At 53.9% G+C, this 27,548-nt stretch overlaps 1 protein-coding gene across 1 annotated transcript in view; it reads right to left on the bottom strand.

Annotated features, from left to right (window-relative positions):
- Nucleotides 1–2,985: 2,985 nt before the first annotated feature.
- Nucleotides 2,986–27,548, bottom strand: part of Gpr26 (G protein-coupled receptor 26) — a 24,806-nt gene continuing 243 nt past the window's right edge. Inside the window, exons 1-3 of the mRNA XM_015498475.2 lie at nucleotides 26,669–27,548; nucleotides 18,047–18,160; nucleotides 2,986–8,619 (exon numbers count right to left, since the gene is read on the bottom strand). The exon at nucleotides 26,669–27,548 is cut by the window's right edge and continues 243 nt beyond it. Coding sequence (XP_015353961.1) covers nucleotides 8,388–8,619; nucleotides 18,047–18,160; nucleotides 26,669–27,336 — 1,014 coding nt within the window. The 5' untranslated portion in view covers nucleotides 27,337–27,548 and the 3' untranslated portion in view covers nucleotides 2,986–8,387. The remainder of the gene's footprint in view (nucleotides 8,620–18,046; nucleotides 18,161–26,668) is intronic.

Below are 27,548 nucleotides of genomic sequence, written 5' to 3'. Positions count from 1 at the left end.
TTAGATTTCCTAAGACTCCAGGAGAGCCGTGTCTTAACCACTGCTCCTGGGAAGGCTTGCATTTCTCTATACCTCAGTTCCTCCAGCTGGGAAAGGGGAGCCTTTGCCGAGTCATCTCTACGTTCTGGAGGCACCTGATGGCTTTGGGGGAAGTGGGATGTGGCATCAGTGACACGGCACTGAAGTCTCAATGCCCCTCACCAGCTGCATGATCCTCACAAGCCATTGCACCTGTCAGAGCCCAGTCCCTCCCCCTGGCTATGGAAGGAGGAAGCCCCACCTCTGGAGCTCTGCAGGAGAAACTGTGGATGAGGCCCCTAGCACAGCACAGTGCAGGCTCACCAGGTTTAATCTCGTTCTCTCTCTCACCCTGTGATGGCTTCCTCCACTTTATGACACAGCAAGAAGTCTTTTGCCAGTTGCAGACTCCTTGACCTTGGCCTTTCCAGCTTCTAGAATTGTGACAAATAAATTCTGTTCTTTATAAATTACCCAGTCTCAAGTATTGCATCATAGCGACACCAAATGAACTAAGACACGTGGTATTTGGGAGGGGCGGGGAATAAGCTTCTGTCTAAGCAACTGTGTTTGCTATAGGTGTGTATAAATTAAGAGATGGTTCCAACAAATGAATACCCACCACTCAGAAGGCTGGGTGAGGCCAGGAGCACCTGGGCAGTGGATGTAGGAAAGAAGAGAACGTACAATATCGGAAGGCAGGAGGGAAAGAAATATAAGCTTGGGTGAAATCATGGAAAACCAACTTTTCTGATAATTAATTTAGACATAAAAATGTGTTCACAACAGGTCAGTAAAACATGGATGAGATTTTATAAAGGGAGCCTTTATTGGACAGAATCACAATATATATATGCATATACTTTAATATATTTCCCCCTGTATTGACCATCAATTCTATCATAAAAATATATTACAACATTTGATATGTGTTCACGAGACACAAGCCATTGTAAACAGACCAGGCAGCATTGGCCTTGGATTCAAAAACCTTGAGTCCCATTTCAACAGAAAACAGCCATTGGCAGGTGTAGTACATGACAGGTCGTATTGCCATGGTAGGAAGGCTTCTGGTATTTAAAAAAAATAAGCAAAGCTGTACTTCTGGTTCATAAATTAGAAGAGAGTGAATTAAAGCTACAATGTCAAGAAATATGAGAAGACAATAATCTTTTGCTTCATTTGTTTTATCCTTGTTGTGCAGATGTTTGTGACCTGAACATGTGCACACTCATGGGCACACTGTGATGGGTTCACACATTTCTGGGTGTCTTTGCTCCAGCACAATGCACCACCCATTTCTCTATGGATCTGATGTTAAGGAACTGAGACCCTCTATAGAAGGCATCATCTGCAGATCCCTCTGTCCCCAGGAATGAAATATCTTTTAGTTTTTCTAAATCCTGATTTTCAGAAGTGATCCTCAAGTGTGCAAATACAAAGGGCCTTTCTGTATGGATTACTAAACTAGCTGGCACTTACTGTACGGTTCTTTAGTGTGGAGTCCCTTTTGTCATCCCTGCCACTGTCTCCGTGTCCCAAGCTCCAGATGACATGAGTCCCCCTGCCTCAGTTTGCACAGACACCAAAAGATAATGAAATACATGAAAACTCAAGGAATGCAAAGAATTGGACTTTGGTGTTCTGGTGATGTGGAGCCCCACGAGTTCTAAGGGTGACATTCACTCAACTGTCCCCTCCCTAGTGGGAAGTGACAGTTCTTCCATGGGACATGGGGCTGGGCAAAGCTGCTGTTCTTGGTCCAGGCGGGAGGATTTGCAGGCTGGCCTGGTCTGATGTCATCCTCCACACTAGACACTGTGGCACAGGGAGAGACTTACGGCTTCAGGCGCTTCCTCACCAAAATGAGAAAGGCACACCCAAATGGCCAGGCTTCAAAAACCTTCCAGGTGCGCCCAAGAATATGAGACAGGCTTGTCCCAATGTTAAACAAAACCACCAAGGGGGTCACAAGGGGAAGGCAAGGCACCTTTTTTTGGTGTGTGTTGGAATTCCACAGCTGTGACCTATAACCAGCAGGCTTCCCCTGGGAGATGCTGGGGGGCTGGCGGGACACCAGACCTCACAAATGCCCCTGTGCTCCAAGAGAGGGTGTATTTACACATTTGTTGTAAAACAGGACTGTTGAGGTTTGGAATGATTTCAGTTTGTGAGGAAACTTGGCATTCAAAATCTTTCCAAGCAGGGGGTTTGGTTACTATTAATAATTCAAGTAAGGATTAGTGAGCGAGGGAAGGCACGGCAGGGGGGCCTTGGGGGACTGGGTGTTGGGTGTTTGAGCCAGACCTGAGCAGTCTCCATGATCTGGTCCTCGGGAGCCAGAGCATGCTATCACCCCGTTAATTGAGGGTCCCTTGCAATGGTATCTGATTCTCCCCCACCCACCACTCCCTTTCCATGGTATGGGGTGTGATTGAGGCCTGGGTCCTGACAGTGGGACTCTGAACCATGACTCAAAGCAGACTTCCTATCTCCAAATGCAGATTTGGGGCTCTTTGACACCATCATGGGCCTTGGGTTCTATTAAACACGCACAACAACTTCTGTGCCAGGGAAGAAGTTTGTTGCTGACTGCACTGTCCCTGAGCATGCGTGTGTTATAAGAACACACGAACGCCAAACATCCAGACCATCTAAAAAGCCCTCAACTACGGTGCACATGGTAAGCAAGCATGGCTCAAGTGGACCAGATTCACATCTGACCTTTAAATGCTGGGCACACACCAGCAGAATGCCCTGCACCCCAGAGGCACATGCCCCAGGAGATGGAGGCTGCTGCCCTGCTGAGCGGCCCCAGGACAACTGGGCAGCACGGTGGCCTCTGCTGTGTGAGCGCTTCCACAGTCCCTGGGGGTAGGTGGCAGTGACCTTTCAGACCCAGCTTGACATTAAATGTGTGGCACTCCCCTCCTGAAGAGCCACATTTGTGCCCACTCTGGATGCAGGGAGAGCACTGCCCTGGACAAATGGCTGGTGTAAGAGTGAATCATGCTCTTAAGAAACATGGTGCCCCTCCGATGAACCCGTTTCCTTGGCCCTGCCTGCCCCTCTCCCTCCCTGCATCCTCCTCTGTCTCCTTTACTCACTCACCTTCTCTTTCTTCATTCTCTGGCCCAAACCTCGCTGTCTCTGTGAAGCCTTCCAAAGCCCTCCTTCCTGCCAGCCCCCTCTGCACCCCACCACTGGGTGCCACACCCCAGGGCTTGATGCAGCACAGGGCCTGGCACACAAAGCCCAGGAGTGACAGTTCACACTTCCACAGCTCAGGGATGGAGCTGGCAGGTGCCACTGGTCATTCTGTCCCCCCTCCAGGACTCCGCTGTCTGGACCCCTGGAAGATCATGGCCTCTGCACAGTGGTACCAGGTCCCTACCCAGTGAAGCCACCACAGATCCTCCTCATTTCCTTCCCTCTTGCAGATCCCTGGGAAGCTGAAGAATCCCATTCCTTGGAATCTGACTCCTCCCCACTTGGTAACTCACCACCACCCCCCACCCCCGCAAAACTACATCCGGCCCCTGCCCCTCCTCCTGGTGTTTGGGGAAGGAGGCACTAGAAGGCTTTCAACCTGGTGGCTGCCTCTGAGAACAAGAGGCAGGAGGAAGCCTGCAAGCCCTGCCCCCTTCCTGGGGCTGGAGTCAGGGCTGCTCTGATCCCTGACCTACATCCCCAGGTCTTTAATTTATTTTTTTAAATTTTTGACAAAGAATCTCACTATGTTGCCCAGGCTGACCTGGAACTTGCAATCCTCCTGTCTCAGCCCCCCCCCCCCCCNAGGCCCCCCCCCCCAAGCAGCCTGGATTCCAGATGTGGGCCACCACGTCTGGCCCCTGCCACTTTCCTTTGACCAGGTCTGAGCAGTCGCTGTGATACGGTCCTTTGGTGGGGGAACTTTCAAAGCACATTTATCTCACACAATATCTAAAATGTCAGCCAGACAGATTCCCTGCAGGGACAGGGGCTTCTGGGCCATGCATTCTGAGTATGTAGGTGGCTGCTATGCTCCTTCCTCGGGATTCCTGAGACACACACACACAAACACACAGAGGAGAGAAGGCCCGCGGGGAGTGGGGTGAGGGGTATGGCTGACGGTGGAGATAGCCACAGAGCCTAGGCTGGGCAAGGTGGGGGACCTTCCCCAACGTCACCAGCCTGCCATTCTGGGGGCTGTCCTGCTTTGCATACCCCCAGAAACCTCTCTGCTCCCAAGACCCACACATCTTCCTGGATCTATACAACTGAGATGACAGAGATCAGTGGAAACACTTCTCCGAGCCCTCAGCACGGGGCCTGGTGTCCAGCTCCCCTAGGTGTGCACCAGCTGTTGGGGACAATGCCTTTGTACTACCTGCTCCTGGGGGGCCTGGCAGAGGTGGCCATACTGGAGGAAGCTATGAACCCACAAGGGCACCACTCCCAAGGACTGGTATCCAGAACCATCTCTCCCTGGCCCTGGCTCAGAGGGCTCAACTTCCAGTTACGAGGCTGGGTGGGATGAGGGGGGGAGCTCTGGTCAGGGACAAAGCATCAGAGGCCACCACCTTCCACAGCCAGGCTATCCCAAGGGACCGTCTGAGGGCCCGGGTCCCTCTTCCCTGACAAGGCCCCCAACTCTACCACATTCTGCCAATACCCAAGTCCATCTGCTGCTCACCACCTGAGACCCTGGGGAGGGGCAGCGCCGCTCGCAAATGCCCCGGGAGGCCAGGGTGGGCCTCCCCCGCGTGATCTGGCGTCTTCCAAAAGGAGGTCTCGGCCTCTCATGGAGAGATCCATTCTGTCCTTCTGAGAACAAAATGATCCAGCCCTTGAATAAAGTCAGAGATGGGACTACTGGAGAACTGGGAAACACAAGATAGTGGAGACTTACCAGAAACATCCAGTTCTCTGCACAGTTACCAGATACCTGTGATCATCTTTCCTGAGGGAGTAGTTACCTGGGCACTGATGGTTAGAAATGCAGAATCCCAAGTCCCGTCTGTACTCTTAAATCGCTCTTGAAGGCGGGGACATCAGAATCTGCATCTTTCAATCACCTCCCTTGGTGACACCAGGGATAGAGAATTTTGAGCCCTGACTCTGTTCAGATCTGCCAGGCTTTTGGGAAGGGAGTGGGAGCCCCAAACACACCCAGCCCTCTTCCTTGTGGTGTGCATGGGCCAAAGAATGTAAGCTGATCCAGGGGATTTCTGGCACCAAATAAAATGTCCTCATTAAAATCAAGCAGATTGTTTTAGCCTGCCTTCGGGTTAAATCCTAACAATGTGCTGCCTTTGGGTTCCTCTGAGGGTCTCGTCACAGCCAGACAAAGGCATCTCCCTGCACCCAAGCATATACACAGGTAAAAACCAGGACACGAGGGTGGCCCCATTCTTTCCATCTTCTCTCAGGAAGAAAGGCACATGAAAAAGGACCAGCTTCTTTATTGCTCAGGGAGACAGGAGCCTGAGCAGAGTCCTGGAATAATCACAGGGAGAAAGAAACGGTGCAAGGTGTCCGCCTCCTCCCTGCCCGCCTTCTAAGTGAACCAGGGTGGGCAGCCACCGCGAGACATCTGGGAGGGAGCTGGCCACAGGGCACAAGACCCAAATGCCAAGGCACCCATCAAGTGCACTGTGCCCTGGGGGTCCCCAGGGCTCTGAAATCCCCTCCTTCAGGAAGAAACCCAAGAAAAACTTGGAATCAGGGCAGAATGAGCACAAAAGCAAATTCTGAGGTGCAGGACCAGAGAAGGAGCCCGTGGGGACTGCAGAGTCAGACAGCCTGTCCTTCGCGGGAGTTATGACCAAGCTTCTTAAAATGTCCTCACCCCGTCCTGTTGCTCCCCGAGGGTGGGCCTTGCATGTCAAGCCCTGCACTGGCTGAAGTTCAGCAAACACAGGCCCCTGGACTCAGTGCCTGAAATCCTGGTGGTCCTACATGTGATACCTGAGAAAACCATGTGACATCTGATCAATTCAGTTTCCCAAATGAGGTAGTAATTCTGGAATAATGAAGCCGGGGGGGGGGGGGATATAGATGACTTTTTTATCCAAAGGTAATCATAGGAGAATTGATGGCATTGATCGCTGATGCAGCAGTTTTGTCGGGCTTCCCTGTGGGTTTTAACACCTGTGTCTAAAGGATAATGACCCCCTGCCTTTGACGTATCTGGGGTTTTGTCGACATGATGCCACTACAACTGGTTTTTATCAGCTTTTAAGCAGTTTTAGAGATACAACGGCAATTATGAAATGTCTCTTTCAAGACATGTGGTGTTGTGGGTGACAGATCTTGCTTCTTAGCTAAAGAAGAGGAAGGAGACCTAGCTGCCACCAGAAGTACAGCTCATGCCTGTGCAGAGCAAGCAGAGAGGATCTGCCACTGCATCTCTCCAAACCGATGACTGATGAAAACAGAGTCTGACCGCCCGCTGACCGCATCCCCAGGCTTGCCCTCTCCTCCCGTGCAGCTTTGGAGTAGTCATGAGAAAAGGGAGATTCTCCCGTCAGGTTCAATTGTATATGTTGTCTTGGCCCCTGCCTGACTGTAACCTCAACAGCACTTTTGGCATTGGGACAATGGAGGGTGGACAGCTGCTTGTCACTAGGAAAGCTCGGAAGGGTGTGTCTGTTGCAATTTGAACTTGAGTGGCCAAATGGGCTCTGAACAGAGTGATTTCATTTCAGCAACACACCGTCCCGTGCGGCAGTGGTGTGCTGGTAGATGCTTAACAGCCGGCTCCTGGGGAGAGAGGCCTGACTTGAAGCTGATTCTCGTGGTATAGAAACTTCCACCATGGCTGATCGAAAACTACCAACATGACAACCCCACTCACAGAAGGGGGAGGGATGTGCCCCAGTGACTCCCCCAGACAGGCGTGATGTGCCTCTGCCAGCACTGGGAAGGCTCAAAGCCTCCTTAGATGCCTCATCTGTCTCCATTCTGGTCTCCATGGAAACCTTAGAACCAGACAACACTTGGCCTGGCTGAGCTGCCTTTTAAATGAAAAGCTAAGAGTTAATAAGAGGGTATCTTTCCAGGTAACCCTGCAGACCCTTCTCTGCCTTTAAATACTGGGGCTGCCCAGTAGGGAACTCCGACAGGCTCTCCCGGCAGGTCCCTGGTGGGTGGTGTCCTGACCCAGTGCTTCCCAGGCTGGGATGTGAGACAGTGGGACACCTGATTCCACGGCTCCATCCTTTCCACCCTGAAGGATCACTTTAGGATTGAGCAATAACTGCTCTGCACATTCACAGATGGATTTAAAATGGAAATAAAGATGGGATGGCCAAAACCTATGCCAACGCATCTAGGTTTGTATGAAATCAAGACGGGGGTTGCTCCTGGATTAGCTAAGCATCACAGTTACATGTTCTGTCAAAGTTTCAGAAGCACAGGGCACGTTCTGGGTGACCTTGGACACCCTTTGCTTTCTGCAGATAGACTTACAGAAACTAGGTGATTGAGCCCCTAGGATTATGGGACCCAATGCCTAAAAATAAAGGCTGGCTTCCTGCTCTGGTCAGTTCTCACCTGTCCATTTCAAGGGTGTGCTGGACCACATGCATAAAACAAGGCAAAACATTTCCTGTCAATTCAGGTCACAAATGGGGAGGAGAGAGACCCATCAGCCACCTTCTTCCTGCTTTTCCTTGGCTTCCACATTCATGGCATGTAACTCACAGGAAGGTGATTTCCTGATCAGAACCTAGTACATGTATCACCTGCCTGTTTAAACCATTTTCATGCTAAGATTGTCTACACACACAAACATTAGTTCTTTTTATTGGGTGTGGGGGATAAAAGTTGAATCCAATATACCGTTCCTAAGACAATGGGTGGGCAGCCGTCAGTAGCCACCAACTATCAGACTCTTACCCCGTGGGCACACAGTCTCGGGGTCCCCACTAAGGGTCCCAGCTGGATAATATTTGGGTTAAAGCAGCCACCACTACCAAGTGGAAAGGAGTCGCCAGGTCTGGGCCACAGGTCACTGCAGCCTCAATTTGGGCAGGCCTGAAATGTCCCATGAGACCATCCACATCCGGTGGTCAGCAAGCAGATGGACGCATGGCTCTCCACTGCCACCAGCACTCTGCATCCTTGACAGTGACTGCACTGTCGTCCACCGGGGGGCCTCTCAGGAAGAAGGGCCTGAGCACAGCCTGTGGCATCCTTTGGTGAGACACAGGACAATCCAACCTCCACCCTCAGGGGCCAGAGAGCAGCCCCGGAGCCCTACAGGCCTGGGAAACACAGCTCTGGGCTGGCCAGGGGGCGGTGGCAGGGTGTCTGCCCAGGAGCCCAGCCGCCTCCCTCTTCTGCGGGCCACCTCCCTCTAAACTCTCCGGCGGGAGAGCGGTCCTTCACTCAGACACCGGCAGGATGTTCTGGCTGTGAGAGTCACCTGTGAGCCCCGAGGAGCGGATGGAGCGTCTGTGGAGGACCCTGTTGAGAATCTCCCGGCAGCTTCTGCGGTACTGGTGTCTCAGCAGGCAGTACACGAAGGGGTCCGAGGCGGCCTTGCCGTAGGCCAAGCACTTGGACAGCACCCCCCAGTGGGGGCCAATGGGCGCCGCGGAGAAGATCTCCACCAGCCTGCGGAGAGACGGGACGTCACTGTCACTCAGAGCATAGCCATGCACGGACGTGGGCAGCCACAGGCAGGCTCCAGTCTGCACCCACCCACGGCTTCCTGGCCACGGGCCCTTGCTCAGAGACCACCTCTCAGGCAGCAAGGACAACAGCAGCATGATGGTGGGCGTCCACAGGCTCTTCTTTCATTCTAGACACTGTACCCTCGAACCTGGGGGATGTAATGTATCTCGCTATCTTTTCTTCTTTTTGTACTGGAGTGAATCCAGGGGTGCTGAACCATTTATCCACATCCCCAGCCCTATTTTTTGCATTTTATTCAGAGACAGGGTCTCACTGAGTCGCTTAGGACCTCACTTAGTTGCTGGGGCTGGCTTTGAACTCCTGCCTCTGGCTCCCGAGCCACTGGGATTACAGGTGTGCACCACCGTGCCCGGCTTTATTTCTATTTCACAGATAAAGAAACATGTCCCAGGAGGTCAGATAATTTGCCGGTCAACTTTGCACGGCTGGTCAACTGCAAAGGCAGAATTTGAACTCAGCTCTGACCACCTCTAAATCCCAAGCTTCACTATGAAACGGGATGATAGCTCATGGTGCTCTGGCTTTGGCTCCAGCTCCCTGGGAATATCTCTCCACACCTTGGAACTCAGCTCTTATATGAAAAGCCAGAGGTGTAGGCAAGATGGTCCGGTCATCCTTCCCAGCGGCAGAGTCTGGCACGACTGCCCCGAGCCTGCTCTGCCTTCCTAGCAAGGCCAAGCAGGGAAAGGGCTGGGGGTCATTTGGTGACACTGCCTGAAGCTCAAAGCAGGTCCTATGCAGGACAGAAGCTGCTGGCTGAGAAGGTTGGGATTCTGGGGGGCTCTGATAAGATCAAGGTCAGGTACCCTGAAGTGACCCTCATTCACTGGGGGAGGACAAAAGAAGTCACAGCTCATGTGTCCAAGGGTACAATTCTCAGGGTCCTCCTGGCACTAGTCAATGATGCCAGTGCCAGGTTGTGAGGGGTGAGAGCCTCCTGCTGCATAAACAGACACATTAGTGTCCAGCACCCTCATATCTGGCCATGGTCCAGCATGAACATAGGATTTTAAAACAAACAAACAAAGACTCAGAGCTGGGAGAGACTTTGGAGATCATAAACCACCCTCTCCCGTGCCCATTGTTGACTGAGGAAATCAAGGCCCAGAGAGGGGAGGATATTGCCCAACATCACACAGCATATCAGTGGCCGCAGTAGGTCCAGGCCCTGTATTCTACTCTGGCACCTTCTTCTACCTGAGTATCTGCAGGATGGATCTCAGCAGAGCTGAGCCGGAGCTGAGCTCTCCTGCTGGCTTTAGCTGGACGTCCTGATTCCCAGGGAACTGTGGGGCTCCATTCCTCCTCAGAACTGCCCCTTTCCTGAACAGACCTCCAGCGAGTCCATCCGAGCCCCTTGGCTGCCTTTCCATTTCCCTCTCCCTTGCCCCCCGCCCCCAGGGCACAGTGGATCCGTCTCCTCTCAGGTCCTCGGGAGCTGAAGTGGGACTGTGTGCATTTGGGAAATATGTTCTTTTATGAGACCTATTTTTGAGAAGTGATGAATTTAAAGAGACAAAATCCTTGAATTTAGAATCCACAGCTCATGCTCACAGAGAACTAGCTGGGGGCCAGCAAATGGCTGTCTAGCCTTCTACCGGTAACTTTTGTAACTCTCCCCCAAATTAAAGAGCTGAATATCATCAACCCATCCAGCCAGAGCAAAATCGTCATCTGACGATTCTGAAGATTTCACAGAATAAAATTATTCAGAGCAGTTTTAAATTTCACCATTTGGAAAATGGAGATGATCTATGGCACTTGGAAACCTCTGTCGGCTCCACACGAACACTCCCCAGTTAGGGTCCTCTTTGGGTCAAGCCCTGATGGACAATCTCTGATCTTACAATTCTCCTGCCGAGGGGATCATTATCCCCATCTTACAGGCAGGGACATCGAGGCTCAGAGAGGCTGGGCAGCCAGCCAGAGTCTCCATCCAACCACAGAGCAAGGCCCGGCGAGGCCACCGTGGGACCTGACTCTCAGCACTCAGGGTGAAGAAGACTTGCTCCGAGGCCCCTCGTAACTCCAAGAGCCCCTTCCCCACAGGGTCGACGTGCGCTCGGCAGGACTTTGCCTCTCGCCTCTCCCTACAGCACACAGGGCAACTACTGCTCTGAAAAGCCAGGGTCTCTCCTTCCTCAGGCCCCAGGCAAAGGGAAGCTGGGGCGTGCGCAGAGCTGGACGAGGCTCCCCTGGCCTCCAGCAGGGGGCGCTGGGATGTCCCCCTCCGTGGCGGGCCTTGCCCCATCCTGGCTCCATCCGTTATGGGGGCTGAGAAGAGGCGAGGGTGTCCATACTGCCCAACTGTTTCTTCCTAATTCCAGGTCTGGGTAGGTGTCGGGCTGACCACAGGGTCCCTCCCAGATGACCTTTCAGACAGGGAACACTTCAGCCCATCTTCTAACACCAAGTCCCCTCCGCCACCGCCTCCTACACCACTTCCTACACCCTCCTTGACAAGACAGGATTCCGTGACTCAGATCAGTCCCAGTCTACACTCTACACTCCTCCATTCTACCCGGGTGGCGTATTTCAGTCCCCTGCCCACCCCTCCCTCTGGTGGTCACAGTGGGTTGGTGGCCTCAGCGTTTGACAGACGGGGCAACTGGCAGAGCAGAAGCCCCCCACAGGAGCAAGCCCCCCGGCTGCCATCTAGCACGGGGCCTGGAGTTATTGGGCTCAGGTGTTAATACTCGAGACAGCATTTCCTCTTGTCTCTGTGATGAGCTAAATTGTGTCACCCTCCAATTCATACGTTGAAGTCATATCTCCAGCACCTCAGAATTGTGACCTTTGAAGGTTATTGCAGATGTAATTAATGAAGAGCAGGTCTGAGGGAGAGGGTGGGCACGGCTGACCCAACAGGACTAACGTCCTCAGGCAAGCCGAGAATCTGGGCACAGACACACACACAGGAAGGACAGCAGGTGTTAACCAAGGCAGAGGTGGGGGAGAGGCATTTGCAAGTCAAGGAACACCAGAGGCCACCAGCACACAGCCAGGGGAGAGGCCCAGGGCAGTTGTCCCTCACAGTCCCAGAAGGAAGCAGGCCGTCCACACCGCCACCCTGGGCCTCCAGGACCACATATAAGTGCCTTCCTGTTGTTTAAGCCCTTCTGTTTGGGGTACTACTATGGCAGCCCTAACAAACTGAGACCCCGAAGGCACCCACAAGGGTGAGGGATGGTCTAGCATTTGGATTTCCTGGAGTCCCTGGCCACAACATCAAAATGGCACCTCGCCCCACCCCATTCCTAGAGCCCTGTGTGTACCAAGGACAACACTGGTGGTTTGCCAAAGCTCCTTCCCCACCCTCCAGGAAGCAGGGCTTGTCCCCATACGCACTGTTCCTACTACCTGCCAGACCTGCCCATTAGACATCAGGATGGCTTCCCACGCGCCCCCTGGGTATAAAGCAGACAGCATTTTGAGCACATGAGCACGCGCATCTCCACCCCTGGTCTCCTGTCAGCAGGCCAGGTGAGGGGACAGCACTGGGATGGGAGAGGACAGGCAGGGGCGGTGCTCAGTTTTTTAAGCATTTCAGGCAATTCCAGTGCCAGCACTTTGCCCTTTATGGAAGAACTCTGGGCAGCGGGGTGTGTGTGTGTTGGGGATATAAAGTGCCTCCCAGTTCATGCCCCCTAAGCCCTGTGCACTTGCTTGCACCTCTACACCCCTGCTGCTCCATGTGTCTGGGGACTTCCCGTGAGCCACAGCTCTTCTTCGGCAGTAAGCCCCACGAGGCTGCTGGCTAGCCACTCCCAGCTGTCAGAGCACAGGGTAATGGACACAGGAGGCTGCCCACCATGGCCCCTCACTCACCGGGTCCTCTCACCTCACCCAGCAAGGAAAGAAGATGGGGACACATCTTCAAGAACTCTGAGGCATTCTCTGGACCCTGGGGAGACTGATGTCCCCACCTTCTCCATGACAGGAATCCCCAAGGAGAGCAAGTCCTGGGGGGAGGACAGCAGCCCCCGACCAGCACTTCCTCCCGGCCCCCCAGGGATCAGGATCTACCAACTGATCACAAGCATCACCCACCCCACCATATCATTCTCCCAATTTTACAGAGACAAAACCAAAGCAGTGTTGTGTCCAGGCTCTGGGCCAGGACATGAAAGAACCAGGACAGGAACTGACACCGTGGGCACCAGTGACTAGTGCCTGCCCATGCCTGGACTTAGTTTCTGCTTCCAAGAAGCCAAGCACCTTTGCATTCAAATACTGATTTTAAAGCAGTAAATTAGAGCCCTCTCTTCCTACAGTCTGTGCTCATCATCTGTCTGTCTCATTTCTCTCTCTCTCTCTCTCTCTCTCTCTCTCTCTCTCTCACACACACACACACACACACACACACACGGTGCATTTCACAACACAGGCCACAGAACACTCCTCGGCAAGCCAGCTCATTGTCTTCCCAAGACTTCTGGAGAACTTGGTCTTCATGCTTGCAGACCTGAAAGTCATAAGCTGATGCTTGAAATTTTCATGAGGCATGAGAGTGGAAAAGCAGTTTTACTGATAGAATATTAACACTCAGGAGCCACCCGCACATTGAACCTCTCTCCCAGCCACATGATCCCATTACTTTGAAAAGCCACAATAATGGGGCTGTCAGATCTGCAAATGCCTCGAAGCCTGACTGCAATGATTTAAGACGGCCACAGTTATTTGTAAGCATAGACCACTGCAGAGATGACGGCCTGACAACTGCTTCTAGATCCGTGAACTTCAGTTCAGAAAATACTTGCGAGTGCTTCTCGAGGAGGCTGCTGTGACTCTGCAGGTCCTGCTCGGTCGCTCCAGGGAGAGTCCTATTGACCCTGGATCTGAGGACACGGGAGCCAGTGTGACTGTGCAGCAGAGGTGTCAGACTCCTATTAAGACCTTTGCGAATGTCCCCCGCTGTCATGGCACACCCCCGAGCACAGCTACGGGTGGCTCTCCAGCTGGTGCATTGGGCTTTCTGAGACCATCTTTATGAGAGCCACTACTTGGTCAGCACGTGCCAACCAGGTCTGCCAACTGCTCTGCCACCAGCGCTGATGGCCTCCTGGGCTCTGCTTCAGTCACATAAGATGCTGCCAGTCAGGTGGGAGATGGGGACAGTGTCATGTAGACCCACCATTTTTACTCAGAAAATCCATGTGCCTGCTTTACAAGAGAGCCTGGGTGCTGCCTGGGTTCATGTCCAGGTGCTTGTGTTTTGACATTAGGAGGGGATAAAATCTGTCCAAGGGGCATCTCTGTGTCTCTAGTGCCTGGTCCCCAAGTCTTGTAACTGTAGCATGGGCCAAAGGATAAATTGTAGCCGAGTGGCTGATGCTGACTTTGACCATTGGCTTGGCCACTCCCTGCTCATGTGTCCCTGGGCAACTCACCTCTCTGAACCTAGACTAGGATCCGAGCCCCCTTGGGCCTCGGTATTCCCACCCTGCAGGAGAGCTGTCCCAGGTGAGGCATGGAGTGTGGCCATATCCCTGGACACAGGACAGGTGTTCACCAGGTGGCAGGTATGGCCTCACAGACTGTGTTCTCCAGTAAGAAGCTGGAGACTTGAACGATCCTTGTAAACGCTGGGCTCCAGGCTGAGATGAGGCTTCCTGATCTGAGAAAGTTGTCAAGCAGATGTGACAAAGAGAAGGAGCTCCCCCGGTCAGATGGATCTTCTCAATCAGCTCAAAGGGTGACAGATGTCACAGCACAAGCCCCCTTCTGTGTCAGCATTCCCATCCTGCCAGGCCCCCCGTCTCCAGCCACCATCCGATCTTAGTCCAGTGTCACCCTGGATGAATCACTCGCGGGTAGGCTGCAAGCCCGGAACCTGACCAAGCCTTGGCTTCCTCGACTTATGAGGGGCATGTTGGTAGGTCCAGAGGGCACCTGTCCAGCTCTGGTACAGCCTCAGGCACCGAGTGGGACTTGCAGGGTTAAGCAGGGAAGCACAGTCCTGGGCTGGCTTAAGAGACAGAGCTTGCTCTTAACTTTTCCTTCTGAATTCCCCAACACCGTCTGTGGCTGCCTCAGTTGGATTTGATTTTCATCTCTGTGGACAGGAAGGCAGCAGAGAGCAGCACTGGCGCCTGCACCGGAGCCGTGCCCTTAGTGCCACTGGCCAAGTGAGTCCCTGGGGGTTCCGGTGTGAGCAGTGGGTGGTGGCGCTGGGGCCAGCGTGGCTCCAGCAGAGCCATATTCTGTATTCATGAGGACTCCTGTGCACAGCTTTTCTCCTAGTAGATTGCTGCTTATCCCCATGAAGGATGAACAGTTATGTGCATGTTTTTTAAAACTCAAAATACATCAAACCCATTTGGAAACATAAAACTGAAAATACATCCATCCGTCCACATTGACTTGTGAACCTACCGTCAATTGTACTAAAAAAGTATTGCTGGGCACCATTGAAGGAATCAATCCACAAACAAAAATGGGAAAAGCTGGAAAATGAGATTAACCCAGAGAAAAGTCCGATTATTTGAAGCTGGAGCTATGACCTGTTCTCCAAGCGTTCAAGTTCATCTCGTGAGCCCATGCCTCCCTTCCCCTGATATAAGCCCACTCCTTATATCAGAGGGAGGGAGGACAATGACCAGGGATGTCATCCACACAGGCCTGTGCCACACACACCAGTGCTCTGAGTCCTCTTATCCTCATGACCCACACTCCCTCTGGAGGCCCAGCAAGGCCAGGGCACTGGCCCCGAGGTCATGCAGTGGAGGGATGGAGCTGGGGTTTGGCTTGGGAGGCACACATCACAGCCATGCTGCTGACCACGCACTCCACCTCCCGGGAAGGCAAGGGGACCTGTTCTCCTCTGTCACTGTGCAGGGGCTTGTGTCCTGTGAGAACTCTGGCTTCATGGCTGGATTAGTGGGTCTCAATCCATGGTTCCCAGCCAGGGAAAAGTCTGGTCCCCAACAGATCTTGGGCAATGTCTGAGGCATTTTCAGTTATTGAAACTGGGGGGCTGGAGAGGGGAGCCACCCTCCTGACATTCAGTGTGTGGGGCCAGGGAAGTTGTTAAACATCAAAGAATGTCAATGACGCTGAGGTCTAGTAGACAGTTCTAGAAGGAAGAACCGGTGAGTCTGCTCTGCACAGATCAACCTGTCCAGAGACCCGAAGGCAGTTCTAGGTCCTGTGTTCATGGTAAGATGAGGCCAGTTAGGTCTCCCAGAAGGAAGCAGCACACCAGGGAAGAGAGAGTGGCGGGGGGCACCGGAGCTGGGTGGTCTAAGGAAGAAAAGACAACTGGGCACAGGGAGGCGGCTCCCTGCCCATCTGCAAGTCTGGGAGCAAAGCGCCTTCTCCTGGGCTGCAGAGGGCAGAACTGGGCTCAGTGGCTGACACTACAGCAAACCAGGCTTCAGCGTGACGTAAGGACCACAGGGAGGAGGCAGAGAACTGTCCACAGTGGGTCCTCTGCCAGGGTGTCAGAGTGCCAGGTGACAGTGTGGCAGTGGTGCTCTTCCAGGACCCTGCAGCTGAGGGGTCTGGGGCTCACTGGGATGCTGGGCTGTGCTGTCTCAATGTCTTTCTGTCTGTCACACACACACAACTCTGTACAGACCCCACTTTCCAGGCTTGACAGAAGCTCCTTCTCCACCTCCTCATAGAACACGGAAGTTCTTTGCTACCGTCCACTTCCCAGACTGTGGAGCCACTATGGATACACAGTCACCGGGTGTTTCCTTCCCTTCAGTCCACAAAACAGACTGGGTGATAAGTTCTTTTTCTTTTTTCTGGCTGAGGCTGACATGGGGCAATGTCATGGCCAAAGCGGGCTGGCTTGAGGAAGGTGAACCCGAGAACAGCGGCCTGCAGTTGGCCAGCTCGGGCTGCAGATCTAGGGGAGCACAAGCCCGTCTGGGAACATGGGAAAGGCCCCAGCCCCAGCAGAGGTGGCCCACCTGGCTGAGTGCAGGACATGCTCCCCAAGCCTGCAGTGTCTTGGCTGGGGACACCCGGGGCTGCACTAACCAGCATTCAGTGGGCAGCAGGAGCCCAGGCCTAGAACACGGTCTCTTCTGCTTTTCTTCCTGCTTCCTTGTGTTAGGCCTCCTGGGGTTGTGGGCCTGGGCAAAGGATTGGAACGCTGTGATTTGGAATGCAGTGGAGTTGGGGGTGAGGGGTCTCTCACGCCTTTTTGGTTCTGAGTCTAACCTGAAATAATTCAAGTTGGACTAGGAGAACAGTATGGAGGTTCCTCAAGAAACTAAAAGGAGATCTACCACACGATCTAGCTGCCCCACTTCCAGGTGTATGTCCAAGGGAAATGAAACCAGCATCCCCAGGAGACACCTACACACCCATGTTTATTGCGGTACTGTTCACCGTAGCTGAGATGGGAGATCAACCCTGATACTGGTCAGCACATGAAGGGTAAAGAAAATGTGGAATATTCAGTCATAAAAAGAATGTAATTTGGCCAGGCACAGTGACACACACCTGTAATCCCAGTGGCTTGGGAGACAGAGGCAGGAGGTTTGCAAGTTCAAAGCCAGCCTCAGCAACTTAGCAAGGCCCTAAGCCATTGAGTAAGACTCTGTATTAAAATTTAAAAAAAAAAAAAAGGTTGGGGATGCGGCTCAGTGGCTGAATGTCCCTGGTTTCAACCCTTAGTACCAAAAAGAAAAAAGAAATTTGCAACAAAATAAATAGAACTGGACAACATTGTGTTGAGTGAGATGAGTCAGATACAGAAAGATAAAAATCCACATGTTCTCATACGGATGGATGTTAAGTCCATCTGGATGTGAAATAGGGATTACTAAAGCTGGAAGGGGGCAGGGACTCACAGGCTGGATTGTAGGTCCCCAAAGAGTGCAGACAGCAGTCATATGCTCCAGCACAGTGGGGTGACTGCAGTTCCCAACAACCTTTTACATATTTCATGAACAACTACAAGAGAGAGCTCAAAGCCTCCAGACTTGAAGTAATGCTAAGGAGACGGCACTGCTAACGACCCTGATTTGATCAGTGCACACTGTAGACACATTTTGAAATATCGCACTGTCCCTCATAAATACACTCAATTCCTACATAGTAATCAAAAAATTCAAAAAAATGTTTAAGGAGATGGAAATGTTAGCACCCCAGTTTGATCATTCCACACTGTACACATGCATCAAATTATCACTGTACCCCATAACTGGACACAATTAAAACAATAATTAATTATCATAAAAAGAATCCAAGGCTGAAGAGGAAAAGCACACACAGACCCAGGTGAGTGCCCTGTGTCCCCACTGCACCCTGGAGAAGGTGCTCTTGCTAAGGGTCCTGGGCCTGCTCTGCTCTCCTAAGCCCCACCCCCTCACACCAGGGCTCAGCTCACCTGGTGATCACGTAGGGGCCGAAGCACACGAGGAAGGTCCCTATGAAGGTGCTGATCTTCTTGGTGGCCCGCTGCCGCCTCCGCTTCTGTTCCTCCAGACAGCGTTCCCGCACACTGTGTGGAAGAGAGAGAAGGTGACTCCCAGGCAGCCTGCCAGCTCACAGTGAGGTACTACTGACAGACTCACACAGTGACTTCCAGAGTAGGCACTGGGCTATGGAGCCCAAGAGACCTGGGGTCAAGTCTTGGCTGCAGCTGTGTGACCGTGAGCAAGCTGTGTGACACTGCTAAGCCTGAGGCCATCGTCTGTCATATAACAACACCCAGTGCCTGTTGGATGTGTGTGCTCTCTTGTACACACCATAAGGCCATGTCAGCACACAGATACGTGAAAGGCATTCAGCCCATACAGCAGGTGAAGCAGGAGCAATTGTGTTTAAGTGAGTCCCAATAAAATCGACTCTTCCTGCTACACTTGCATCATTCACTCACACCTACTACGCACCAGCCCTCGGAACCGCTCTTACCGAGCAGAGTTTCTAGTTCTTAACTTCACCCCGATCAGTGGATCAGTCCTCCGGGGTGCTTTTCACCTGCCCTGTTTTTCAATGAACGCCATGAGTTCTGTGAGGCCAAACAGCCTGCTCAGCTGGCCGGCAGGGGGGCCGAATCCTATCCATGTGACTCAAAGCTGGCCTCTCCCCGGGGCACCGCGTCCCTGCACGTGGCATGGCATGGGGCTTCCTTTCCTCCACATCCTCAGCCTGTTTCCATCCCCACACCTCAACCCTGCCAGGAGCTAGAGAGCCCATATTGTTGGGTCACCGATTCCTCCAGAGACGGAGTTTGGAGAAGCCAGGAGGCCACCAAGTCCTCGTGGAATCAGGGAGCAGTTTGGAGAAAGGAAATGGGAGCCACCAATGCCTCTGACCACGCCTGCTCCTGCTCTGATCCACTCCAGGGCCTGCCCAGAACTGGTACCCAAAGGCCCGCAAAAAGCAGAGGCTCTGTGACCCATTGTGTGCAGCGACAGGAGGAGTGTGAGCTACAGCTACTTTGCCTGTTATCACGGGTGAGGAGGCCCCGGAGGCAAGCTGGCCCAGGCTCCACGCGCTCCATCTCACGGCACCCAACCTGGGCAGGTTCTTTTAATGTGTAGGTTCTAAATAATTCAACTGACTAAAGATGGCCAGGAGGAAACTGTGGACAGCGTTCCCAGGAAGCGAAGATAGCCTGGCAGAGTCAGGCACCAGCTGCCAGTGACCCCCTGTTCAACCAGAGCAAGCAGCAGGGAGGGGACTGGAGACCCAGGTCCAGGAGCACCGGCAGCGCCCGGGCAGCGCCCGTCCTTCCAGGGCACCCATCATCTTACTAGTGCTCAGAGCTCTTCTACTCAGACTTCCTGTCGCAGATGGACAACGCCGTGTAGGTTTGGACTGACAGGTCCTGAAATTCGCACGGAACTGTTTTCCCTTGACTTTGCCTTTCCAGGAATCCACAGAGGAACTGGGAGCTGAGCTTGGTAGGAACAGGTTTCATATGGGTTGAAAATGCACTGCTCATGACTAATATTGCTCATCAATTCCTAGTCACTATACAACAGCCACATTCCCAAGTCTTCAGTATGTGCCACGCCAGACCCTGTGACAGGAGCTCACGTGCATTTGTTTATCTGATACTCACGACTCTACAAGCTGAGGGCTGATATCAGTACAGTCCCCATTTTTCAGATAAGGAGACGGAGGCTCAGAGGAGTTAAGTGATTTTTTTCCCAAGATCACACAGTTGGTGAGTGATGGCAGTGGGGTAAGCAATGTGTTCCTGCTTCTCTGAGATGTCCTGTTTAAACATGACAGTCCTGCATTCTAAATGGTCTGCAGGGGGCTGTCCTGGTTTTAAAAGGAAAGCCCCATGTCTGGGAGCCCCTCTCAGTCCCAAGACCCTGGGTGGTGGCAGGAGTCCAGGCACTGGCTCTGCAGCCTTCAGCAACACCTGCTGACAGTCTGAATCACTATGTCTCCTAGGGAGGCACCAGGACTCGGATTTCTCCACCCAGGACACGTGAAGAACACGGCAGGCACACAGTGGGGGCTAAGGTCACATCCCCAGAGATGGGCTTTAATCTCCCGACTTTCCGATTGCACTTGAGTGCCTGCAAGTTTTCTACCCAAGTCCTCCGCTCAGGCGACACTTGCAGGGTGTAGGTGAGGAGGAGGGAATGCTGTGGCCCCACCCCAGAGGCCAGGGTGCAAGGAGGTGACCAACTCAACTCTCTTGGTTTAAAACGCAAAGTCCCAAGCCTGGGAAGCCCTCAGACCCAGGCAAACCAGGACGATGGGGATCCTGTCGTGCTCGATGTCAGCATTAGTCCTCACCACGGGGGCCCCTCATTTGACCACTCATGCATTTCCCCCAGGACTTTCAGTGCTATCCATGACAGGTGTGCTGCAAGACACAAGCCAGGTGTCCTGTGCCATCTCTGCACACTGCCCCGACAAGCAGAGCATTCTGGGCATCTCCTGAAAAGAAGCACCAAATTCATATACAGGACTCAGGAAGAGGACCCCAGAGCAACTGGGGCTGGGCCCTCTCCATCTGTGACCTGACAGACTGCCAACTCCCAGGGGCTTAGAACAACCCTGTGGGGGAAGGAGCTCTGGCTTAGGGGTCTGAAGCTCTGCCCTTAGCTGTGTGACCTCCTGGAAGTCACCTGACCTCCCTGAACCCAGTTTCTCATTTATCTAAGGGGCTGTCACAACAGGCATAACTAGAGCTGCTGTTCATCATAGGGACAGATAGGGCTTGCCAGCCATAGGGCCACTGCGGAGGACAGAGCTCCTTGGGTCCTCCCAATAGGAACTCAGGTCCCTGCTTTGGGGCCGAGAACCTAGCTGTCTCCAGGTGAGCAGCAGCCCCCTCACCTTGCCACATGGAAAACCTCTCCCCCAAAACACAAGAGGTCCTTGGGAATAGGGAAGCTTCACGGGTCTTCAGAAGGACAGTAGCACTTCGGTGACCTGAAAGAGTGAAATGGACCCTTCACAGGCTCAGATGACCAGGGTCACTCCCTGTGCTGTAAAAACTACGGGGAAATAACTTCCTGCTTCCAAAAGGCCTGTGCAGAGGGGAAATGAAAGGGCAAGCACTCTGCTGTCACATACGTCAGTGGTGACCACGTAACGAGTGTAACATCGTGGGAAAACTCACTCAGTCACTTTTTTTGTTTAAGTTGTCAATGGGCCGTTGTTTTCTTTTATTTGTTTAAATATGTGATACTGAGAATCGAACCCAGTGCCTCACACATGCTAGGCAAGCACTCTGCCACTGAGCCACAACCGAAGCCCCCAACTCAGTCACTTTTTAAGTGATCTTTTCAAAAGAGATGACCGTGAGCTAGAAATACATTCTAAAATCGATTTTTTAAAAAGTGAACTGTAAGCATCTTAACCCTATCAGACAAAGTGAGGATGGTCAACAGTGTGAAACACCTCCACTGGCCTGGCCTCCATTCTTGGTTGCTAACCTAGTGGTTAAGCATGAAAACCAGAGCCAGACCTCAGGATTTAAGACAGGCACCATCACTTCATTACTGTGTGGCCTTGGGCAAGTTACACAGCTTTTCTGTGCATCAGCTTAGTCATCTCTAAAATGAGAGTAATGAGTCTGTACTTTGTAGGGTTACACTGGGAATAACTGAATTAATGCTCAGTAAATACTCAATAAATGCTGACCATTAATTTTCATTCTTCATTCAATAGAAACTTATTCAATAATTCCATACTATGTTTCAACTCTGCCCTGAAACTCCTCTCCCACTGCAAGAGTCCTGCCCTGAGCATTTATAAACAGGAGCTGGAGCCAGGGACTGCCCCAGGGGTGCAGTAAGGCAGAGCCAGCAGCCAGGTGCCTGAGACTAAGTCCTGACTCCCTGAGGACTGTGACCCCACTGGGCCTCCAGGGACCCCAAGCGACCGTCCTTACCTGGCTGTGTGGAGCACAGAGGGCATCTGTAGACTATGAACTGTGCCTGGGGTTGTGTCTCTGCTGGGACAGAGCCACTAGATGCTAGGGCCATGACGGCATCCACCCAGCTCACAGCCCCAAGGGAAAGAGGACCTGCTACCCAGACAATGGTGTGCGGGTGGGACTGGCATCCGGCCACTGACTCCAAGCCAAGCTGCAGTCGGGAACCTCATCACCCCCTCCCTGAACTTTGGAGAAAGAGGAGGCTGGCTCCACTTTTCCTCCCTGGGATCTTCTACTTCCCAGGTGAGAAGAGGAAAGTGGCAGGAGATGAGTGAGGCAGGGTGGTCCCTTTCCCCGGGAAGCAGCCAGCTTCTGGCTTGTCACTGCCATGGTTTAGGCGCAGCCTGGGCGCCCTCGCCCACTCCCAGAGCAGTGGCATCATGAAAGCGCTTGGCGTTGGCTGCCGCGTTCTCCCTCCAGAGCTTTGCAAATCCAGGCTCCTGGAAATCTTGGAACCCGTGAGCCGGTCTTGTGCTCATCTGCACATCATGACACTGGGGTCCAGCAGAGGGGGTTGGGACATGTCTAAGGCCACTCAGGAAATTCTGGACAGGACCAGACCTCATCCCAGGTCTGATGACCCTAGGTTCTGGGGTGTTCCCCCAACCCCACTGTCACCCATAGAAATCACCAAGTGCTGAGCGTTCTGACAGTCCTGGGCCTGGTGGTGGCACCTGGAATCCTTGGATCCATGGGAGGAATCAGAGCAGAGGCTGAGCCTCCCCCACCCACAGCTGGCAACATGGCCAGGGGGCAAGCAAGTCAGCTTTGCAGCGGAGTTGGGGCGGGTCCACCCCAGTCTGTGCAAGACAAAGGGGAGAGGCTGTCCAGCATTGTGACTCCTGGGGTCAAAGACAGGCTCCTAGCAGGCCTTGTCACCAGGTGAAAGGGGTGGCAATTCCGGGAAGGTCTGAAGAGTCAGTGAATGAGGCAACCTCTGCTGTCACCTTCCAGCCACAGCTACCTCCCTGCCCTCCACACAGAGCCTGGGTCCTGAGTGACCCCAGCTGACTGTAGTTCAGTCTCAGCCTATGCTCAAGCACTCACAAAGTGACCCATTTTGGATTTCCAGCTGTTAAGGCAAGGGACAAGCTGACTCACAGTAGGAAAGAGCCCTAAGTTTGGGCCAGGATGCTGGTACAACTTGACCCCCCATCTTGGGGATCCACACTGCTCCCCATGTAATGGCCAGTTCACAGGGCAAAGGGGATTGCCCAGCCCACACTTCCATTGTAGACCAAATTCTCAGTGCTTGAAGCATGGCATTCTTTGCCCAAATGCCTTGATCCTGCTCCCAAAATGTGTGCAGGCATCTCCCGCTGGCCCCGTGCCTCTGAGGGCGGACTATGTGGCCTGAGTGCCTCGCTTTAGGCCTGAGGAGCAGCATTAGTGGGCAGTGTGTGTTCGTGGCTTTGCAGCCTGCAATGTGCTCCTGGTGCACAGGGCCCCTGCAGTGCTGGGTAGGCCAGCATGGGAGGTGAGGCCAGTGGCCCAGCTCCCCTCTCCCCAGCAAGAACAAGGCTGACCTCCAAGGAGCCTGTAGAGGCTAAACGTGAACTCCACCTTGCAGGAAAGGTGTATTTGCCAAAGTAAGGGGACAGAACATGTTCCATTTGCCAGTTAGTGAGCTTAGTTTAGAGCACCTACACGTCTAGACACACTGCTGGTGAGCCTCCATTTGCCTAACTGCTCCACAGACCAGGGGATGATTCTGGACTCAAGCTACTTTCTGGATCTGCTAAATCAGGCAAGTGCCTCACTTCCTGTCTCCCAGTTTCCTCATCTGTAAAGTCAAGGGCATGGTGAGGTTCTGACTACGATGCCACCACTTGACATCCTCCAGAGCCAGCTATCAGTCAGCCTCTGTGGGCATGGTTCATAGGACATAGAGGGGAGGCCCTGCAGACCCTTTGAATTTTTAGGGGAGAGCCCAGGCTGCTTCTGGGTTGAGTCCTCTTTCAGCATCCTCCTTCTCAAAAGTCCTTAACCCAAACCAATGAGCCTGGCCCTGCAGTGGACTGGATAGAGCAGGCACCTGCATGCATGCCTAGCAGCACCAGGGAGGGGTGGCTGTAGCGGGTCAGGAGTTGGGACTAGAGAGAAGTGCACACTGAGCTGAGCCGGTGGAGGGCTAGGTGTGGATCAGACATTGGAAACTCCAACCTGCCTCGAAAATGTAATCACCGGAGAAATGCCACAGACAGGCAGGGGCACGGGATGCTGCTCAAGGCTGTATTTAAAGAAGAGAAGGTCCCTGCTGTTTGGGGGTGTTGAAGAAAGGGGGCATGGCTTGCTGCGCATCACATTAATATCCTGCAGAAAGAGCTGATACCACCAGAGCCTCCTGACAAATGCCACACTGGGCCTCAGGGATCCTGAAATGGGTCCCAGGAGGCTAAGAAAAACTTCCAGGGAGCCCAAACTCCACCAGCCACCCTGGCTGCTCAGAGAAAGCAGTCTGGCTTCTGAAAACCCAGGACTGGCACCCAGGGTCACACAGGCTCTTGGCACTAAATTGGGTGAGGAGGCCCCAGTGAGAGGATGCAGAGACAGCCCCAGAGCGAGCTGTGTAGTTCTGCATTTGTGTGAGGAAGAATTTGGAGCTGCCAAGACAGATGCCAGAGGACTAGCTGTCAGGGAGTCCCCTGAGGCATGTCTGTCTCTTCTAGGTGGGCAAAAGCCCTCAGGGAGGGACAAGGCAGTGTCCGCTGAGTGGCCCACTGCTCCACAGCATCCATGGAGCTGGTGCAATGGGAGTCGGGTGGGGCCTCCTGACCCTGGATGTGACTGGGGCCTCTGGGAGTGGGGCAGGGCCTGAGGCTACCCAGAAACCTGTCCTCTCCAACAAGGCTGGATCTGCTCCTGAGCCCTGAAGGGCCTGGGGTGGTAGGAGCTAGGAGCTCCTCGGGGTCCCCCAGAGGGGAGTGGGGAGAGGAGGGCCCTTCCCTAAGATCTCCCCAGGAACTCTCCCACAGTGTCTGGCTTGGAGTAAGAGAGAGAGATTTGCTGCTGGCCCCTGTCCCCTAAATGGGCTGAAAGGGAGTCACTGCCCTCCCCCACCCCGCTTCTAGAAGTCAAACAGGAACTAGTCTAAATAAGAACTGACTCTTTTCCCAGTTCCATCTCTTCTCTGCTGTGAAACTCATGGTGAGGGGCCCTCTCTAGGACTTGTTCAAGTCCTGAAGTTAAACAACATTTCCTTGCATCTTCTAAGAGCAGTCCTGGCCTGAGCCCCAGGGATGCACCTTCTAAAGTGGAGGGTGATGGGAAGCGGACAGGTCTGTGAGTGTGGCTGCAGCATGTTCCTCCCACACACTGAGCTGGGCACAGGCAGTGAGAGCTGCTGCATGTACATTTTGCATGTAATTCTGTGAGGAAGGCTCTGTGGTGAGAAGATTGTTCTAGCATGTAATCAGGAGTGGCTGTTCTTGGGAGCAACAATGGACCCATACCTCCACGCCTTTATATGTGCAGGCATGGCGAGATTCAAGGACCGCGCATTACTGCTCATGGTTGAAAAGCTTAGCAAGGAACCCTTGTTCAGACTGACACCTCTGGTCTGCTAGGTGCTGGGCAGGAACATGTGCATCCTGGGTCCAGGGCTCGGCTCACAGCAGGAAGGCCCTAGCTTCTCTCACCAGGGCTCTCTGCCTGCCTCACGTCCTGCACCTATAGGGATACCAGAGCCCTTACCTAGGGTCTCAGGCAATAGACGGGGAGCCTGCTTTCCATGGACATAAACAGCATCATTCGAAGAGACACACCAGCACTTTCCCTCTTTGCTTTCCTAATCTCATGAGGAAAGCCAGGTGAGCTCAGGACAGCTCAGCTTACAGTTCCTTCCTCTCCGGGGGGGGGGGGGGGATTCTGGGGATGGCAGAGGTTCTCAGCAGTACTTGGGCTTGCTGCCTCCCTCTGCCCTCCTGAGAAACAGCAGCTAGATGGGGCCGGAAGTGGGTGGGCAGGCTGTCTCAGGAGCCTCAGGCTCCAAGGCCAGGTGACACTGGACAGTGCTTTCTGGAGGGTGAGAGCAATTCCATCCCCTCAGAGCCAGCAACAGGGAAGGGCACAGCCTGGTTCCATCTGGCAAGGACTCTCTCTCTCTCTCTCTCCCTCTCACACACACACACACACACAGAGGGTCAGGACACAGGCAGTGCCAGACACTGGAGAGAGGAAGGGCCCAGAGGAGCAGCCCTGCTCAGTTTGAAGAGCTCTCAAAGGCTTCCTAAGGCTCTGGCCACCCTCTCAGGGTCCGAGTCAAACCTTAAACAGTGAACAGAGCCCACTGTCTTCCCATGTCACTTAAACTGACAGCTACAAACACAGACAAGGACAAGGAAGACCAAGTTAGTTCTGACTGATTTTGCTTCAGAAAGTGGCATGTCCCATATCACCCATGTTTTTGGTGGCCCTGATCTGTTGAGTTTAGGCACCTGCTAAGTCCCGAGGACGGCCCCTCCCTACCCTGGCTTTCTGAGGAGGAAATGGAGCTTGTTGGAAGAGTTGTTCCCCCACGATCCACACTGGGTCCCCAGACCCCCACTCCCACCGACTTCTCGCCCAGTTCCCGGAGCACCAGCTCGGGCATCTCACCTGGGATGGATGTCCACCAGCAGCACGAGCGTCTGCATGGTGATCACGTCGATGCGCTTGCAGTGGAAGCGGGCCACCTTGAGCACCTTGAGGTACGTGAAGCAGAGCACAACGAAGGACAGCAGGAAGCTGAGCGCGTGGAAGGCGCCGGTGAAGACCGCGAAGCGCAGGCGCTCCTCTGGCCGCCGGCTACACAGCGTGCAGGACGCGTACAGCTGGTGGAAGCCCAGCCAGGACAGGGCGAGCGCGGCCGCAGGGAAAGTGAGCGCGTGCAGCCACGTGTAGGCCACCATGAGCGCAGCGTCGCGGAGGCGCATCTTAGCGCGATAGCTCAGCGGGAAGACCACGGCCACCCAGCGGTCGATGCTGAGCGCGGCCATGCTGAGCATGGAGTTGGAGGCCAGGAAGGTGTCGAGGAAGGCGGCCAGGCGGCACAGGCGGTCGCCGGCCGGCTGCCGCTGCGCCACGACGCCGGCCAGCGTGAGTGGCATGTTGAGCACGGTGCACAGCAGGTTGCCGCACGTGAGGTTGAGGGTGAAGAGCGCCGGCGCCTGGCGGCGGATGTCGGCGCTGTGCAGGAGGCAGAGCAGCACCAGCGCGTTGGACAGCAGCGAGACGCCCATCGTGCCCACCAGCAGCCCCGCCAGGCCCGCGTCCCACGAGTTCATGGTGCGCGCCCGCCGCCCGCGCTCAGGGTCCGCAACCCGGCGCTGCCATGGCGCAGCCCGCGGCCGCCTCAGCCCCTCGGCGCCGCCGCCGCCCCGCGACCCCCGGCCCCTGCAGCCATGGCTCCCTGGAGGAAGCGCGGCCGCCCCGAGCCCCGCGCCACCCCCTGGACAGGCACCTGGACGCGCAGCCACCCCGGAGCCCGCGCCACCTC

The sequence above is a fragment of the Marmota marmota genome, unplaced genomic scaffold (genome assembly GCF_001458135.2).
Source record: "Marmota marmota marmota unplaced genomic scaffold, marMar, whole genome shotgun sequence".
Classification (NCBI taxonomy): domain Eukaryota; kingdom Metazoa; phylum Chordata; class Mammalia; order Rodentia; family Sciuridae; genus Marmota; species Marmota marmota.
The sequence above is the reverse complement of the archived record's forward strand: the minus strand, read 5'-3'. Positions and strand labels throughout refer to the sequence as shown.